This window comes from Oryctolagus cuniculus, chromosome 19 (genome assembly GCF_051225735.1).
Source record: "Oryctolagus cuniculus isolate XC-2025 breed Fujian yellow rabbit chromosome 19, ASM5122573v1, whole genome shotgun sequence".
Classification (NCBI taxonomy): Eukaryota; Metazoa; Chordata; class Mammalia; order Lagomorpha; family Leporidae; genus Oryctolagus; species Oryctolagus cuniculus.
Genome location: NC_142885.1, coordinates 68,258,202 through 68,277,453, shown reverse-complemented (window position 1 = coordinate 68,277,453; position 19,252 = coordinate 68,258,202). Strand labels below are relative to the sequence as shown.

The 19,252-nt window shown below is 51.7% G+C and overlaps 2 protein-coding genes across 19 annotated transcripts in view; one reads left to right on the top strand and one right to left on the bottom strand.

Moving 5' to 3' along the window:
• GLYR1 (glyoxylate reductase 1 homolog) overlaps window positions 1-16,707 on the bottom strand; it is a 34,610-nt gene extending 17,903 nt beyond the window's left edge. For 4 of the 16 annotated variants that reach the window (XM_002722266.6, XM_070063996.2, XM_008249635.5 and 1 more), the window contains exons 1-5: window positions 16,554-16,704; window positions 15,649-15,685; window positions 14,648-14,727; window positions 3,488-3,626; window positions 2,704-2,946 (exon numbers count right to left, since the gene is read on the bottom strand). In XM_002722266.6, the coding sequence (XP_002722312.1) occupies window positions 2,704-2,946; window positions 3,488-3,626; window positions 14,648-14,727; window positions 15,649-15,685; window positions 16,554-16,591 (537 nt within the window). In that variant the 5' untranslated portion in view covers window positions 16,592-16,704. Of the gene's footprint in view, window positions 1-2,703; window positions 2,947-3,487; window positions 3,627-14,647; window positions 14,728-15,648; window positions 15,686-16,553 lie in introns of all 16 variants that reach the window. The other 12 variants (XR_016225969.1, XR_016225970.1, XM_051836143.3 and 9 more) reach the window with 8 other exon arrangements.
• Window positions 16,708-16,779: 72 nt separating this feature from the next.
• UBN1 (ubinuclein 1) overlaps window positions 16,780-19,252 on the top strand; it is a 32,777-nt gene continuing 30,304 nt past the window's right edge. For all 3 annotated transcript variants that reach the window (XM_051836141.3, XM_051836140.3, XM_089321267.1), the window contains exon 1: window positions 16,780-17,479. The gene's annotated coding sequence lies outside the window, so the exon portion shown is untranslated. The remainder of the gene's footprint in view (window positions 17,480-19,252) is intronic.

Below are 19,252 nucleotides of genomic sequence, written 5' to 3'. Positions count from 1 at the left end.
CAGACTCCGGGAATCTGGCCCCAGGACTAAGTAATTTTAAGTATGTTTAAGGAAAGAACTGCGTCAATTTTGCCTACTTTGTACGCCATGCTGAGAACTGTGCCTGACTTTAAGTCAGGGTTCAATATTTATTGAAGAACTGAGCACATTTCTTTCGCAAGGGGCCCTGTCTGTCCTTACTGCTGCTTTATGCCTAGATACCTGCTGTGGCCAGGGGCAGCAAGATGTCCTAGACAAAGCAGCCCTAGAGACCTGCCAAGGGTGACAACGACAATGGGAAAAGGAGGCCACGGCTCTTGGTCCAGCACCAAAGAAAGGCTTGACTCCCAAACCGCTGCTCTCTGAGCAAGTGCGGAATGTCAGCCTGACCACGCTACTTCTTTCCCTCAGAGCGGTGCTCTCAGCTCAGGACCAGGGAAGAAGAGCCCCAGAGAGAGGGCTTGAGTGTGCCGCTGGGAATGGCTCTCGCAGGACAGTCTGGACACAAACCCAGTCTTGATCTTCCTGCATGTAACACACCTCTGCGATCAAGGTCAGCCCTTGGCGTTAATCCTCCCGGGGCAGGAGATTACGCCTGGAATGGTGCTGGCTGGGGCCCTGCCTCTTATCAGCCTGTGCTACTGCTCACTGTTTCTGAGAGGATCTTACCAGCCAGGTGACGGTTACTATGGTGACAGTCTCACACACACACACACACACACACACACCCCACAGACTACGTTAGCTCATGAGATGCACCCAAATTCCAGAGCTCAAACTTCCGGTGAGTCTGACGCTGCTGGGCTGAAGTAGCTGTGTCTGGCGCAGACGCCCTGTGCTCCCCTGAGGACATCTCCGTCACTTCGGGCAGAAAGGACCCGTGAGGGTCAACAGCAGACAGAGCTCTCGCACTGAGACCCAGCTGGACGTTACTGCCCCTCAAGTTCCTAACTCAGATGCCAGGGCAGGCTGCTTCTGGCTGGGAGCCTGTGAGGAAAGGTCCCAGTGGGGCTACCCTGAGGGCTTGCCTGGCTCTCACGGCACAGCGGGCTCCCGCCCGTGAAACAAGTGCAGGCACACCAAGCGCCCAGGGCACCGCAGGCAGAGTTCTCAATGCTTTGCCTGAGTTCCTCATTTAATTTTCACAACAAACTTCCAGACACACATGATTTATTACCCCAGCAGTCAGATGAGAAAACCAAAGTGAAGGTACTTGGCCAAGGTTATACAGTTGTAGCAAGCCATGGGGTCATCGGTCCCATCTCTCCTTAGCACTTCTCTTCATCCGAAAAGCTGTTTCTCTCAACAGGAGTTGTTGAGATGCTTGGCCTAAGATGTCAGGCAGTATGAATTTGGAAAAAGGGTAAAATCCAACAGCCCAGATTCCTTCAGGATCCCTAGGAGATAACTGAGAAGCCACAGCCCTGCAGGGCTCCCCATGCACTGTAGCTGGCAGTCCGCGTACACCTTCTCTGCCCCTGGGCTCACAGCTACCCGGGGAGGGCACCACCTCCACACTCGCTGTCATCTGCTCCCCCAATCTAAGGTTACTTAACAGGGAGAAGGGCCTTCTCTAACCCACAACAGCAATCCACAGGCTCAATCTAGCTCAGAGTTCTTCCTTTAAAAACAAACAAACAAACAAAACAAAAAACCCCACAACTATAAATGTTATAGCCTCCAAGCTTCTGCTACCTTTCCCTGGTGCTACCACAGACCACCATTGACTTCAGAATTCTCCTTCCCAGGCTTCTAAGGCTGGACCCCCATTCTGCAGCACACAGGAGATTCACATTTGCACTGACTGTCTCACCGGGCTCTGCCTCCTGCCTCCAGACCACGGCATTCTCTGTGGAGCAGCCTTTGGCTTCTCTTGTCTTCTCCTCACTTCACAAGACCAACTCACCGTCTCAAGACTCCAGCCTCTTTCCTGCAGTCACTTCCCAGGGCTACGTTTCCAGTCCTGAGACAGCCCCAAGGCTCCAGCCTGCTGAGGCCTCACCTAATATTTGTCACATTCAAAACAGCACGGGCCCTCCTTCCTGGAAAGCCAGCTCCACTTCCTGGCTCCTCTGCCTCTGAGAGAAAGCCACTGCCATGTCCCCTTGGTGAGGACGAGCCTGAACTCATCTTTTCCCTTCTCATTCATCCTCTACTGAATCAGGTGCCATGCCTCACATACGCCCCTTCAATATCTGCTTTCACTCCCTACGAATACGCACCTGGGTTTAGATTTCTACTTGGCTTAGAGCCATTTTTCTCTGCCCCCCACGACTCCTAAGGCACAGCTGGGAGTACACTGACACCTTGACACCCAGCTCAAAGAGTGCCATGGGCCCCATTGACTCTAGGGCTGGGCCTCCACTCTGAAGCAGACCCAGGCCCCTGGGCCTCCACAGTTCAGTGGCAGCCTACCTTTCTCTACCTGCACCAAGAATACCCACACCAGCACCAGGCCTGGGGTGGGCAGCACCGCCATCTCTGGGACACCCTTCCTTCCCTCTTGGCACGGCATTTCCTCAGCTGGCCTTTGCATGCCGGCTCAGGTGTGCCTACCTCATGCCAGCACCCCGGCCATGTCTCGTCTCCTGGTCAGAATTCTTTAGGGCAGCACTCGGCACAGGACTCTAGGCCCACTCTGTAACTGGAAGCATCTCGTACAGCTCAGCTCTAGTTATACAAAGGGACGTCACTCATCCCCGAAGCTGCAGGGAGAAAACCAACCTTCTCATCCTTTGGGGGCCGACCCCGCTTCCGGGGACTTTGCTCTTGGGCTCTTTTCAGGGGGGATTTGGAGCCTCTCTCTGCAGAGCCTGAAGACACCCTCTTCTTTCCTTCTCCCATGTTCTTCTTCACCTTCCCTTCAGACAGGCTAAGTTTGCGCTTCTCATCACCTGAGTTTGGCCTACTTCTTTCCTCACTGGAATTACGCCGATTCTTGTCATCAGCAGAACTGTGGGATGAGGTCTGAAAGTTTAATAATAATAATGATGACTACCACAACAGCTGTCGCAGCCACCACCACTGACACAGGCCACACGCTGCCATAGGCTCTTGATGGGCATCATTCTCTCAACAGTCCTAGCAAACAGGTTCTGCTGTCACCCTCCACTTACGCTGGGGAAAGCAGACTAAAAAAACAAAAATCAAGTCACTTGTCCGAGGTCCCAAAGCTAAGAGATGGGACCTGAACCCAGGCAGGGAATGTATATCAGTGGGTGTGCTCCTCATCTCTGCGCCGTAAGACAGAAACGGCCTGTGCTGTGTTCAAAAGCTGAGCTACTTCTCCTGATCCAAGCCACGCTCCTAAAGGCAATAACCTGACCCAGAACAGTGAGCCGCATGCATGGGGTTCCAGGTGATGAGCACAGTGCTGCTGCCTCAGAACTGAAGCAGCTCTCTCCAGGAGCATGTCGTAATGGTTCTGGGTTCGGTAACACTTAATCTGCTAGCTACTACGCAGAAGTAATGGGTCTGGTGTCAGCAAAAGAAGCCCTCTGTCTCTCACCTGGTCTTTCCCCTTGGCTCTCCTGAGGAACTCTTCCACGGCATCCACAGCCTGTTGGAACCGCTTGCCCTTGTTAATCTTGATCATCTCCTCCTTGTGAGCATGATATGGCTTGAGCTGCTCCACTTTGATCCAAGCACTACCAGAAAACAAAGGAAGGGTATGATCCACGCTGCCCAACAGTGCCCAGGACCTCTCCAGCACACTGTGCCCACTGGGTTCAACTAGACTTTGAAATAGGCCTGATATTTTTGCAAAACGTGTTTTCACCCATCCCTAACTCCTGCGCCTATGGCATATTTTCTTGAAACAAGTTAGGCACAAGCACCACAAACCAGAGCACTCCTGCAGGGAGATCACGGTGCCACAGGCTGCTTATCCCACTCTCGTTACCAGCTTTTCATGCCCAGCCACAGACACCCTGCACTTGCTCAGGGCAGAAGAAACCCGGGGGTGCTCTCCCACTCTCCCCACGCAACACAAAAGGCCCCACAGCGATCCCTGGCAAGCAGGGTGCCTGCAGCATCACCTACCAAGGCAGGATTCCTTGCAAGGAGACACTTGTTGTGTGCCAACAATGCGAGTCACGTTTACCATCTGCCCATCACCTGAGACCTGACACTGTTACCAGAGCTGAAGAGTGCAGTATCTTCAAACACCCATCTTAGAGATACCTGCAGCCACTAAGCCTCTGTCTGCTCATAAACGATGGTATCCATGGCTACCAAGCCACACAAAACATGGAGCACACAGCTTGGAACAGGAGCAACAATCACGAAAGGAGACCCTTCAAAGTGAGATTCACCTTGAGAACTGTAGGTAGAATACTGAAGTCTGATTCCTATAGACGAAGTGTTAACACATGAAAATGAAAAAAGCAGTGCGTTATCATTCTGGCCTGAACAAATCTGCCACACTGGCTTCCTGTGGTTCTCCTAAATGCCGTTCAGCTTACAGAATCCAAGCGTAAAAGAGGATTTTACAGGCTTGGTGAGGTAGCCATTAATTTATGCATGTTTTACAACCTTCAGAAAAAGTGGATCAGGTTAAGGATACAGAAACTGGGCTACCTCACTAACTTAAGGTTCTCTTCTGTAGAGAAAGCTAGAGAATGTTCACTAATAATAGCAAAATTGCTAACCTCTGTACACAAAAATAATGCTACCAACCCATTCCTACAGCCTGTCCTCGGGGTGCTGCACTACCACGGGCAGCGGTTGATGAGAAGTCTGTCCCAGCATGACACTTCAGCACTGTCATCCTGCGAAAGCAAGACAGTAGACCAGGAGTGGAAGGAGGACCCCAGCCAGCACTGCTCTCTCTGGCACAGACCAGGAGTGGAAGGAGGACCCCAGCACTGCTCTCTCTGGCACAGAGCTGCAACCAGACAGCTTTCTAGTTACCATTCAGCTGCAAGTTTGAAATGAGAGCCAATGAATCCAATCTATAGGTAGAAAAAGTGGAATGGAAGCTGGACTCTGTAGTTCCCAGCAAACATAGCACTGAACTGGCTCCTCTGCCTCCCCTTGCCCTTACAGGAATTCCAAAGACGGACTGAACAATCTAAGGCCAAGGCAGGCTGGCCAGAAAGCCATACTATCTGGCGCTCAGACACAACGTACGCGGTGTCAGGGATGGAGCTTAAAGAGCCACAGCCCTCAGACCTGGTGTCTGCTTGCTGGGAGCTGAGACCCGCGTTCATTTCCAGCGGAAGAGCAGCAACGTGGTTTCTATAAAGCCTCCTGTGCGGGACAGGCGCCTCGTGGGTCACTGACCCCTGCCTCTGCTCCCAGCCTCACACGAGCACTGACTCAGGGAATGGAAAGGCGAGGATGCCTGTGGAGGAAGTGCCAATAAATCAACACCTATTTTTTTGCTGACGCATTTTAACTGGATTACTGATTTCTGCCAGAAGGAACAGACAGCCAAAATTCCATTCACCCTCCAGATAGGAATTTGAGATACTAACATGAAATTTTCCTCTCTATAACCACTTCTGTAATGTTACAACAGGTTGCTAAGTGAACCAGACAGTACAAATATGACTTTAAAAGGATAAATGCATGAAACCTTAATCTACTTAAGAAACTGACCTACTATCACATCAGAAACACCAACTCACTAGAGCCCTAGGAAAATTATCTTTTGAAAGCAAACCAAATTTAAATCACTTTGGCTATCTGAATAGAATTTCTCCTCTAAAAGCTAAACTGCAAAACCCTCCATTTCTATTAATTTACTTGAGGGAGTCAGAGGGGGGAAGGAGAAGGGAGAGCATGAATGAGAGTGTGCTCCCACCTGAGAGTTCAGTCCCCAGATGCCTGCAATGGGGGAGCCAGGAACTCAATGCAGGTCTCCCACTGGGCTGGCAGGAACCCAATCACTTGAGCCAAGAGCAGTGCCTACCAGTGTCTGCCATCAGCAGGAAGCCAGGGACTGAACCCAGGCACCTGGAGGTGGGACATGGGCAATCTAACTGGAGTCTTAACCACTAGGACAAACCTCTCCCCTTAAAGCCCTCAGTCTTCTCCACCCTGTGGAAGCGTATCAGCTGGGCCTGGAATGCAACTGGTGCTAAATAAATAATCCCTGGGGCTATACTGCAGGTCCAACTAGTGTGTGGAAAGGTGCCAGAATGTTCAGCTTTGTAGGCTGCTGCTCCTGTTGGGTTTTAAGTGAAACTTGTCTCTTCCCTTGCTAGCAGCTGTAACCTGTGGTTCTCTCATCCCCCAAGACCCAGATGGAGCTGACCTTTTTAGTCTATTTTGCCAAGGGCTATCAAGTCAGAAAATCGAAACTTACTCAAGTTTTGTCTAAAGTAAGAGGCTTTGCTTTTATGTCCAGTGCAGCTGGTCTGTGGTAGTAAATGCTTAAGAGCAAGCTGACTGGCAGTCATGGAGCTCACTACGGAGAACATGGAAGGTACCGAAGGTATTTGGCTAAGTGGAAGAGAACAAGATGGACATCAGCAGTGTGGCAGTACACCGCCGCTGGCGCAACGGTAAGGAGAAAGTAAACTATGACTTCTAGATTACGCATCACTATGCATGGATTATCTCACCTCTCGATAATGTCACCTCTGCAGGGACACACAAGAACCTAGTCTGAGTGGCTGAGGGATGGCAATGAATCGAACTGCTTTTGTTGTTTTCAGCCTCATTTTTGTTTCTGGAACCACAACATGTACTATTTTTAAAAACAACCAATCAGGCCGGCGCCGCGGCTCACTAGGCTAATCCTCCGCCTAGCGGCGCTGGCACACTGGGTTCTAGTCCCGGTTGGGGCGCCGGATTCTGTCCCGGTTGCCCCTCTTCCAGGCCAGCTCTCTGCTGTGGCCAGGGAGTGCAGTGGAGGATGGCCCAGGTGCTTGGGCCCTGCACCCCATGGGAGACCAGGAAAAGCACCTGGCTCCTGGCTCCTGCCATTGGATCAGTGCGGTGCGCTGGCCGCAGCGCGCTGGCCGCGGTGGCCATTGGAGGGTGAACCAACGGCAAAGGAAGACCTTTCTCTCTGTCTCTCTCACTGTCCACTCTGCCTGTTAAAAAAACAAAAAAACAAAAAACAAAAAACAACCAATCAGTTCACTAAAGGCCTCTGTCACAGAACATGGGTTATTTCAACTTCCCAGAGAATTCTGACCATGACTTCGTGGTGTGTAGGCTTGCTCTGAGGCCTAGCTCTTGCCTAGTTGTTGGGGTAAAGGCACCTGTAACACAGCCATCCACAGCAAACTGACCCTGTATTCTGGTATACTTTCCACACAGTCTCTTCATCTGCAAATACAAAAGCCACTCTGGGATCAGTCCATTAAAGATTAATTCTAACACACATTTCAGGGGCTAGCACTGTGGCGTAATGGGCTAAGCCTCTGCCTGCAGCTCCAGAATGCCATATGGGTGCTGGTTTGGGTCCCAGCTACCCTTCTTCCGAATGGCCTGGAAAAGCAGTAGAAGATGGCTGAAGTGCTTGGGCCCTGAGCATCCGTGTGGGACAACCAGAAGAAGCTCTTGGCTCCTGGCTCCTGATTGGTTCAGCTGCTGCCATTGTGGCCATCAGGGGAGTGAACCAGCAGATAGCAGATCTTTCTCTCTGTTTCTTCCTCTCTCTACCTCACAAATAAATAAAATCTTAAGAACAACAACAACAACAACAAAAAAACACATTTCAGAGGTCGGTGCTATGGCACAGCGGGTTAAAGCCCCAGCCTGCAGTGCCAGCATCCCATATGGGTGCTACTTCAAGTCCTGGCTACTTCCGATCTAGATCCCTGTTAATGTGCCTGGGAAAGTAGCAGAGGATGGCCGAAGTCCTTGGGCCCCTGTACCCTTGTGAGAGATCTGGAAGAAGCTCCTGGCTCCTGGCTTCAGATCGGCCCAGTTCTGGTAGTTATGGCCATTTGGGGAGTAAACCAGCAGATGGAAGACCTCTCTCTCCCCGTGTCTCTACCTCTGCTTGTAACTCTATCTTTCAAATAAATAAAAAATCTTACCAAAAGGGGGGGGGGGGCAGCGGCACTGTGGCACAGCGGATAAAGCTGCTGCCTACAGTGCCAGCATTCCATATGGGCATTAGTTCGAGTCCTGACTGCTCCACTTCTGATCCAGCGCTCTGCTATGGCCTGGGAAAGCAGTGGAAGATGCCTAAGTGCTTGGGCCCCTGCACCCGCCTGGGAGACCCGGAAGAAGCTCCCGGCTTGGGATCAGCTCAGCTCTGGCTGTTGTGGCCATCTGGGGAGTGAAGCAGTGGATGGAAGACTGACTGACTGACTGACTGACTCTCTCTCTGCCTCGCCTTTCAAATAAATAAACAGCCCTTTCCCCCTTCTTTTTCCTCCCAGCCCATGATCCTGCTGCCTCCGTGCCTTCGGGGCACATGGCCTTTGGGCCGCCTGCTCTATGCTTCCCCGCCTCCATGTTCCTCCATGTCGCTGGCTCCTGGTGCTCGGTACGAATCCAGATCTCCCTTTCTCTCTTAGATATGGCCCTCACTCTCCTATGCATTTCTCTCACTGAATAAAAAGCTTAAAACCTAAATAAATAAACCTAAAAAAAAAACACATTTCAAAAACTTCCACACTCTGATCTGCTTTTCCCTTAAATGAAAATCATACAGGGCCAGCACTGTGGCATTGTGGGTAAAGCCGCTGCCTGCAGTGCCGGCATCCCATATGGGCGCTGGTTCCAGTCCTAGCTGCTCTACTTCCAATCCAACTCTCTGCTATGGCCTGGGAAAGCAGTAGAAGATGGCCCAAGTCCTTAGGTTTCTGCACTCATGTAGAAGACCTAGATGAAGCTCCTGGCTCCAGCCTGAACCAGCCCCAGAAGTTGGGGCCATTTGGGGAGCGAACCAGTGGATGAAATATCTCTATCTCTCCCTATCTCCGCAACTGTGCCTTTCAAACAAATAAAATAAATCTTTAAGAAATACGTGCTTGTATGTATAAAAAATATGAGAAGTTGTGGGTTTCAGAGGTGTTATAGGTCCATGTCTAAACTATTCAGAAATGAAGACACTGGAAAACATACATGTGTGATACACACACACAAATGAAGAACTCCTCAGTTAATTTCAAGCAAGGATTACCTTACGTTACCTTACAGGCACCAAGACTTACAGGGAAGATAAACGCAGACTTTGTTTCCAAACTTGACAACATTCCCAACTGCTGGAGGACGCCTTGAGCTGTGCTGCCTATGTCAACTTGGCCAGCCACTTCTTTCTGGGCCAGTTCCCACAATTCCACTGCATAACACCTGCTCCTGGAGCCTATAGCATCAGCCACAAAGGGAGACATCAGTAGGACAGGAGACATTAACCAAGGCTCTCTAGGAGAGCCACTCCCATCCCTGGCACAGAGACATTGCTGTCTCAGTCCAACACCTGGAACAGTGGCCCTCACTATCCACTTGGCTCAATTTTCTAAGTATTACATGGTGTGGGATGTATATTTATAGGGAAAGTGAGTCAGTCAGGCACACAGCAGATTCCTCTACAAGAGTTTTACCACTGACTGGGACCACTGACACCCAGTCAGACCTGGCCCACCTTAGATACACCTGAATGTCAGCAACACCTACCGCCGGACTCTTCAACAGCTTATCACTTAAATCCATAAATGCCTGGCCTCCCAGTTTCCTCATCTGTGAAAAACTAAGAATCAGATCAATGACCCTATCCATTTCCTGAAGGAGCTTCCATGATGATCAGTGAAGATCGCTACTCCAGGCCGGTGCCATGGCTCAATAGGCTAATCCTCCACCTTGCAGCGCCGGCACACCGGGTTCTAGTCCTGGTCAGGGCGCCGGATTCTGTCCCGGTTGCCCCTCTTCCAGGCCAGCTCTCTGCTGTGGCCCAGGAGTGCAGTGGAGGATGGCCCAGGTGCTTGGGCCCTGCATTCCATGGGAGACCAGGAGAAGCACCTGGCTCCTGCCTTCGGATCAGTGCGGTGCACCGGCCACGGCGGCCATTGGAGGGTGAACCAACAGCAAAGGGAAGACCTTTCTTTCTCTCTCTCTCTCTCACTGTCCACTCTGCCTGTCACCAAAATAAATAAATAAATAAATAAAAAACTGCTACTCTTAGGCAGTCATTTACAATCCACTCACTGTTTGTCCACAGTGTTCTTTGAGTCGGTTGTTTCTGGTGGATTCAGAGCACCTGTAAACTAAACAAATACTCCTTCCATTGTGCCATCAACAGACAACGATGAAACTTTGAAACCCCGAGCTTTATCTCTGCTGTTATGGGCAACCGCTACTGACCAGTCCTATCCAAGGTGGACCCTAATGCACCTGACACTTAGTCTTTGATGGCACTAGTAAAGCTATCCGGAAGTCATTTTTCTCTTTGTATTCTTTTTTTAAAAGATTTATTTATTTATTTGAAAGGCAGAGTTACAGAGAGGCAGAGGCAGAGAGAGAGAGAAAGAGAAGTCTTCCGTCTGCTGGTTCACTTCCCAAATGGCCGCAACAGCCAGAGCTGAGCTGAGCTGATCCGAGGCCAGGAGCTGCTTCTTGGTCTCCCACATGGGTGCAGGGACCGAAGTGCTGGGACCATCTTCTATGGCTTTGCTAGGCCATAGCAGGGAGCTGGAGCAGAAGTGGGGCAGCTGGGACTCGAATCAGTGCCCATATGGGATGCTGGCACTGCAGGTGCAGCCTTACCGCTATGCCACGGCATTGGTCACTCTTTGTATTTCTATGAAAACACCTCATCAAGCATCTGTATGCAATTTTACCTCGGCCACTTGGCTCAGAACTGAGCCCAGCTATCTTGTTAATTCCTTCCCTCACCAGGAAGCCCTGATTAGGCAGGTCTGGCCCTCTTTTCCTAACAGAGGGACTGAAAAACAGTTTGTTAGGGAAGGAGAAAGAGGGGAAAAAGAAATTAGGTTTTTAGAAAATTTGAGTCCCTGTACATCTTGTCATAAGGGACTACTATTTTTACTCTTGGATAAAGCTTTTTGCTAACATAAAAAAAAATTGTAACTACATGTATCTATTCCTTATTCAGTTTTCAAACTGAACATCCCTGGGGCCGGCACTGTGGCATAGTGGGTTAAAGCCCTGGCCTGCGGTGCTGACATCCCATATGGGCACTGGGTCGAGTCCCGGCTGCTCTACTTCCGATCCAGTTCCCTGCTATGGGCTGTGAATGCAGTAGAAGATGGCCCAAGTCTTTGGGCCCTTGAACCCATGTGGGAGGCCAGGAAGAAGCTCCTGGCTCCTGGCTTTGGATCAGCCCAGCTCCGGCTGTCGTTACAGCCATTTAGGGAGTGAAACAACAGATGGAAGACCTCTCTCTCTGTGTCTCTGCCTCTCTGTAACTCTTCCAAATAATTAAATAAAAATCTTAAACAAAACCAAAACACTGAACATCCCTGACTCAATCCTGTATTCCTCAGGACTAGCCCTATCTACCACTGGTTAGAGTCAGTAACTAAAGGAGTGCCCGTCCCTCGATGTGCCAAGCTCACACGTGTCTCTCCTGGATGTCAAATGGTAAAGAGAGATTTACCACTTACGGTCTGTCCTTCATAATGTGCTTCTCATCCCTAGAAAACCGTCTTGAATGCATTTCTCACAGGGCTTCTCATGCTTGTCCTAAACACAGTCCCACAGGGCTCCGCTTAGTGCCCTCACAGAACTAGCTACTCAAGGCCACTCACTGTTTCAGATTCTGATCACACATTTTCAGTCTCTGCTTTTCCCCAGTTAGAGTCCCACTTTTTGTCTGACAAGGTCTCCTTTTCTAGGCCCTGACTAGTTCTGCCCAATCCCTTTGGAAGCATAAGCCAAACAAGAACTAAACAAGTTATTTTGTATTCAAAACCTTTTTGGTCAAAAGAACATAACTGGCTGACATCCTTAGGAATCTCCAACTCTTGAGTCCTCTCTTTTGAAACAAACTCCACACTTGCCTCCTTCACCCCATGGACACAGTGTGTCTGTCTCTCTCAGGCTTTCCTTAATTAAAAGTACTTGCTTCTTGGGGCTGCGGCCTGCAGTGCCAGCATCCCATATGGGCGCTGGTTAGAGTCCTGGCTGCTCCACTTTTATTTTTTAAGATTTATTTTATTTATTTGAAAGTCAGAATTACACAGAGTGAAAAGGAGAGGCAGAGAGAGAGAGAAAGAGAGGTCTTCCATCCACTGGTTCACTCCCTAATTGGCTGCAGCGGCCGGAGCTACACCGATATGAAGCCAGGAGCCAGGAGCCAGAAGCTTCTTCCAGGTCTCCCACGCGGGTGCAGGGGCCCAAGCACTTGGACCATCTTCTACTGCTTTCCCAGGCCATAGCAGACAGCTGCTCCACTTCTGATCCAGCTCTCTGCTATGGCCTGGGAAAGCAGTAGAAGATGGCCCAAGTCCTTGGGCCCCTGCACCCGCGTGAAAAGATCTGGAAGAAGCTGCTGGTTCCTGGCTTTGAATCGGCTTCGCTCTGGCCGTTGTGGCCATCTGGGGAGTGAGCCAGTGGATGGAGAACCTCTCTCTGTCTCTGCCTTTCAAACAAATATGAAACTTGCTTCTTACCAGTGCTCTTCCTCTCTTGGCACAGATTTATACCGACTTAATATTTGAGGAACACCTGTCGTACGCCAACCCACACCAAACCTAACTGACGCTACCTTCCCTTCATAACCATGAGGAAGGAGGCATCATCTCCTGACGCAAAAGAGGACCCGGAGGCTAAGAAAGGTGACACAGCTTGCCCAGGTCTTAGAGCTGGTGGAAGCGGTATCAGAATGCACGTCAGACCCGTAACAGATAACACACACACAGTTCTTTCCCAGAAGTAATTTTCTGCCATCGGTCGATCTGGAGAGCTTACCTTCGTATAACAAAAAGGTACTGAAGGGATCACTAAGGCAGCACCCTGCTTTGTTCCTAAGTTAACTACCCACCCCCAAAAGCCCCACGGTGACTTAATTTTTAACAGTTTATGTGGAACTTTTATCAAAGGAATTTAGAAGGTTTAAACACATCGTATCCAGTAGTTGTTCCCACTGGCTTGCTTGTGAACCCCACCTATAGTCAGTTAATTAGAAGTCACACCCCCACAACTGCCTCCAGGTTCCATGGATAGGTCACTGGCTTTTTCTGTTTGCCTGGCTGAGCGCTGAAATGGACTCAACTCCGATTTTCGTCACCCTGTTTCTAGGAACTCTTATAGGCAGGGAGCAGAGTTCACACCTTTTAGCATTAAAAACATTTATCAAAGACTTTGAGGCCTCTGTAACCTGGCCGAGCTGCCATTTTGTTTCAGGCTTGTGTAATTCTTCATCTAGACAACCAAGCTTGGGCCAACCACACTGCCTCTGTTATGGCCAAGCACCAGCGACTCTCCCTTCCCACGACACCCAGCTGAACAGCACGCTCGCTGCCAGGAGCAGCCCTGCCTCATCCTTCCTCCCCGTCCAGAGCAGGACTCACGGTCTAGCGCTTCCACTAGCCTTCCTGGACCTCCCGCTTCTCCATGGACCGCTCCTGCTTCTAGAGCCCCGTGATAGTCTCCTGCATCACTCATTCTACACACAGTTGTCTCTGAAATGTTTATCTTGTCACTTCTCTGAGCTCCTGCAAGGTGAGGACTACAACACTCGTTTTTCTTGGGCGCTCACATCTCTCAGGAATGCCAGGCAGAGTGTGGATGCACAACCAACACCTGCGTTAGGCACCAGGATGAACCTCCTTATGGAATCCAAGGCATTTCCAGAAGGCTCTGGCGGCTCTGCGTCAGCTGACCCCTTGAAACACTGTCCCATTAGGAGGGCGAGTTAGTTTGGGACAGAGTATTGAGGGCTGGGTATATTTGTACTGGGGAGGTAGACATGCTATGCAGGCACCGAACCAGCAAGCACGCTCTCTGAGTGAGGCAAGAACACTGTTTACAAAGGATCTTCGTGTGTAATATTATGTATTGCTCTCCAGGAATGAATATTTTAACCATCAGTATTAATTTATCAGAAAAGTCACGTTTTTCTCCAAATCTAAAGCTTATTTCCCCATAAGCATTATGAAAAGAAACACAACTACTTAAAAAAAAGAATTACCATCTAGCTAGACCCAGGCCATCAACCTGATGGAGTGAGAAAACTCAACAAATCACGGAAACTCATTGACACGCTTCCCCTCACTGTGGCTTTGGGTCAGGCCTAGAATCTCAAACTAACGGTTTTGGCTTCTTCAGCTTTAGCACACATCTGGCATGAAAGCCTCACTACTGCAATGCTAAAGCAAGTCACCTAGTTACACAAAAGAGGATTAAACAATCATTTATACTAACAAATACAATTTTTTTTTACTATGTACCTCATGAACGAACGGTAATGATATGTGGATACGAGAAGAGAGTCAACCACGGCTCTTATAAAAGAAACCGCCAATGGAGTTTGGTAAAGAAAGATGTGAGAAACCGTCTCAGTGTGCTGATCATATTTAGAAACTGATGAACCCTGGTTCTTACCTCATCCACGTTGTTACTGGCCCCATGACAATTTCTGTGAGGTAAGAATAGCACCTTTGCTAAGCCAGAGCAATGTGCTTTTCTTATATACCACAAGAGGACTGAACTAAGGATCCCAAGAACATTTTCAAAGTCGCTCAGACTCAGGTAACACCCTAACAAAAGCAAAGTGAAACTCCTGGTGAACATTACTCACTGATCTTCTGTTCCAAAAAACTTCACAAAGAAGCATTTCTTTCCACGTGGTTTCTTCAAGTCTTTGGGTGGATTAACAATCTGGAGGATAAGAGGGAAAAAAAGGCTTAAAGGAGACATAGCAGCCCACTAGGCAGTAATTTTCCACAACTCTAAGATGGGAGGAAAAAAAGTGAAACAAAACACCAAAATAATATGTAGAAAAATAACCCAGGGTGTAGTACTTATCCAAATCTGGGACTTTTCTACTGAGATACACGGAAATGTGCAAATAGTTTAGATAATCTCAAATAACTAACAGGTTGTCCACTAGACAGTACCCCTTTGACTACGACTGCTGTTCTACTACATGGACACCCACCCTGACCCAACCTGCCTGCAATGTGACCCCTGTCCTCGCTGGAGAAATGGATAGGCCAGTTCCTCAAAATAGTCCCTGTGCAGGCAGAGCCGAGACAGAGTATAATGAAAATAAACGACAACTGAGGCACAGGAAACACCATATTGCAAAGAATCTAAAGACATCTCCTGGGCTTCCAGCAGGAATATAAAAACAGAACATTTGGAAGGCTATGCCGGATCCCCTCGCGCAGATCCTGGAATGCTGACTTCTGCGAAGACACACTGGAGCAGCACATATGGTGGTGGTGGTGGGGGGTTAAACTTAGTTGGGACAAAAATACTTTGGTTTTTCAACAGCCTACATTTAGATCTCTCTCTTCCTGGAGGATGTACTGATTCACTTTCTTCTTGTCTGATTTAAGCATAAAGCTACATTCAAATAAGAACTGATTCCCTGGGTTAAAAAAAAAAAAAAACTTCACCGAACATCTCTGATTCAGAAAATGTAAGCTGCGATGACACGATCTGCAGTAACTGACGCGTTGAGAGCGCTGGCCGAGTGGGCTCGGCTAACCCAGCGCTAGAGGCCGAGAGCCCGGTACCCTACATCCCCGTCGTCCTCCACCCCGACTGCCGTCTCCAACTGCTGCCAGCACTCACCTTCCCAGGCCAAGGAGGGTACCGGCCGAGCTTCCCCCTAGAGAGAACAAACACACACACACACACACACAAAATGCAGAACTCGACCTGGAAAAGCCAGTCTGCCTCCCTCAACCCACTCGAGGCGCGGCTGGCACCCTCCGGCGCCGCAACAAAAGCCGCCCGCCGCGAGTTCTGGACGCCGAATGCAAACCCGCACAGCGCTGTGCGAGCTCCCGCTGACAACAAAGCCGCCCAGACCCGCTCGTGACCGGGACGGGGGGCGGTCTCCTCCGCGAACACAGACTTCCCCGCGCTGCGGCGGGCTGAAGTCACCAGGAGACCAAGCCCCGACTCTGACACACGGACCGGCCGCTCGGACGAGCGACGACGGCCGAGTCCGGGTTCGCGCGGGCCACGAGAGCCACCCAAGACGGCAGGGGCCCCGGCCACGCCGCCGCCGTCCAGGAGAAGCCCCCGCGCGGCTCCCTCAGCGGACAGCGCCGGCAGGTCGGGGTCGCCATCGCCTGCCGAGCCGCCCGCACAGGTCGGTTTCAGAGCAACGCGGATTTTGACGGACCAGCCCCGAGAGATGGCCCCCAGGACTCCCCAGCTCTCCCGCCTCCGCCAAGACCCTGGAACCCAGCGTCCTACGGCGGGCCGGGGGGCTCCCTACACCGGGGCTGCTGACGTCCCCCGCGGGGCGGCTTCGGGACTCAGAGCCGGGCCCTCCGCGGCCACCCTCGGCCTCGGTCCCCCGGGGCCAGACTGCCCCTTCCGCCCAGCGCCGCTCCAGGAGCCTCATCCTCCCCTCTGTCCGCGCCCTGGAGCGCACAGAAGGGCAGCTCCAGGTCCGGCCGCTAACTCCGCACCCAAGCAGGCAGCTCCCCGGCGCATCCCGCCCGGCTCCGGCCGCCCGCACTCACCACACCAAGTCGCCGAGCCGCAGACTCACAGTCGCCATCTTACCACCCAACCACCGCCGACGCACGGGCCGCCGGGAACATCAGGTCGGCCCGGCACCGCCCATTGGAGTGGACCCCACCACGTGACGGGGGCCTGCTGTCATCGGCCACGCCGCTGCTCTGACGTCACCGCGTCCGCCGGCGCTCATTGGCCCGGCGAGCAGCACGTGACTGGGCGCCACGATCTCCGCGCGCCGGAGCCCGGAGACTCCCGGCTCCTTCCCCCTCCCTCCGGCTCGTGACAACGAAGAACCCGCGGTCTGAGGTGGCGGCGGCGGCGACGGTGCGGCCGGCCAAGCGCGGGAGGGAGCCGGCCTGGCGGCCCGCCCCGCCCCCGGGTGCTGGACTCGGCCCTCCTGCTCCCTCGGTGCTTCCGTTACGGCCGTTAGTCCGGCTCGGGCCCCGGGGCCATTCCAGAGCCCGCGGCGCCGGCCGGCCCCGTCGCTGCTCCCGGGAGCTGCCTGACGGACTTCGGCGCGGCCTGGAAGCCAGCCTCCTCCCGAGCCCGGCGCCGCGCGCGCGGCGGGCTGCCCCCGGCCGCAGCCCGGGAGGCCGCGCTGTCTCGGCGTCGGCGCTCCCCGCGGCGGGGCGCGGCGCCGGGGCGAGCGCTCAGCCGCCCGGCTCCTCCAGCGCGCTCCTCTGGACGGCGGGCGGCGGGCGCGCGCCGCAAGTTGTCCCACGGTTGTTCTCAAGTTGCTTCGAGTTGGCATTTCTCCGCTTCCGCGCGGCGCGGGACCCCGCTATGGGCCGCGGGGCTGGCCGGCCGGCCGCCCGGAGGCAGGGCTCGGGAGCCGGCCGCTAGCTGCGCCGCCGCCCGGGGTCGGCGGGCCGGCATGAGGACCTCCGCGAGGGGACGTCTGCGGCCCGCGTCGGCGCTGGGGACTCAGGTGCGTACGGCGGCGGGGCCGGGCGGTCAGTCGGTCACTTCGTAAGAAGTTGCGGCGACCGGAAGACGGACGCGGAGCGCGGTGCGGACGCCGTGCAGCCGAGCCCTGTGCTGCGCGGTGTGTGCCGCCGCGGAGCTGGGCGCCACGCGCGACTTGGGGGCCCAGGCGGAGGCTCGGACTCTCCGAGGGGGTCCGGCGCCGGCAGTGGACTCGCAGCCGCGTTCGGCCGAGGCCGCGCCGCCGGGGCTCCCAGCGCACTGGCTTGTCTCGCATCCTGAATTTTCTTCGGAGACCGGTTTCCCTGAAAGGCCGTGGGTTAAGTTCAGGGACTGTCATTGCAGGGCGCTCGTGGCGAGTGTGTGTGCGCTTGCGCGCGCGCGCACGCGTTTGGACTGACCGGTCATTCTAAGCGGGAAATAGTACGCCGCAACACACGCCCATGATTCAAAACTAACTTACTTCTTGAGGGGTTGGAGGATATTTTAGCGGCTTGATAGAGGATATGAATGCTTTAATCAACATTATACCGGGCGCGACGGGCATTCCCAGGGAAGTCGGCTACATGACAGTGTCTCCTGCCTGATTCTAGCCAATGCAATAAGACAGGAAACAAAAATGAGAAATGTGATTTTTCAGAAGAGGAAAGAGAATTTTCATTTCTGTGGGTAATGGGAGTGCATATTGTGGGGGGAAAAAAGCTTTTAAAATAAGAATCCAGTAAAGGGACTAATTACTAAACCAGCATACACACTCAACTTAGATTTTGTTTCACCAATAACCGGTTTGAAATACAATAATTAAAAGGATGTATGAGTATTTACAATTACGATATATATATACTAATTGCTAGAAATAAGCTGAGATACAAAGGCTAGCATTTTTTGAGCTAATTTGGTTGAGGTGAGGTGTTTAAGAGCAGTGTGTGCAATACTGTGTTTAGAATACTGTTTAGTTCACTGAAGGCCAGTATTTAAAAACAGTTGTTTTTAAGCCTTTTCTTGTTTGTTTACTAACCTAAGGCTATGCAAGCAGAGATACTTGATCTTTGACAATGGTTGGATTAAGGCACCAGTTTAGCAGATTAGGTCCCCTTAAACAATTAACTGTGTTTACAAAGTTAAATTCCCTTAAGTATTTTAAACTGGATTTAAAGTTGTGCATCTTTGATTCTCTGGAGAACTTTAGACTTCTTAGGTGAATTTATTAACCTAATAGTAAAATCTTGCTAATGACTTAAGCAACTCTCGTAATTATAATAATTGTGTGAAGATGTCACATTTTTCTAAACATGGAAGCATTTTAGAACCTAATCACATTTTTTAAGCATTTTAAATCAAAATTATAAGTCCAGTTTCATTCTTTTTTTTTTTTTTTTTTTTTTGACAGGCAGAGTGGACAGTGAGAGAGAGAGACAGAGAGAGAAAGGTCTTCCTTTGCCGTTGGTTCACCCTCCAATGGCCGCCGCTGCAGCCGGCGCACCGCGCTGATCCGATGGCAGGAGCCAGGATCCAGGTGCTTTTCCTGGTCTCCCATGGGGTGCAGGGCCCAAGCACCTGGGCCATCCTCCACTGCACTCCCTGGCCATAGCAGAGAGCTGGCCTGGAAGAGGGGCTACCGGGACAGAATCCGGTGCCCCGACCGGGACTAGAACCCGGTGTGCCGGCGCCGCAAGGTGGAGGATTAGCCTATTGAGCCACGGCGCCGGCTCCAGTTTCATTCTTTTTCATTCTATAACACTGTGCATCGGATTCGCTTACATGTTTCAAAATCAGG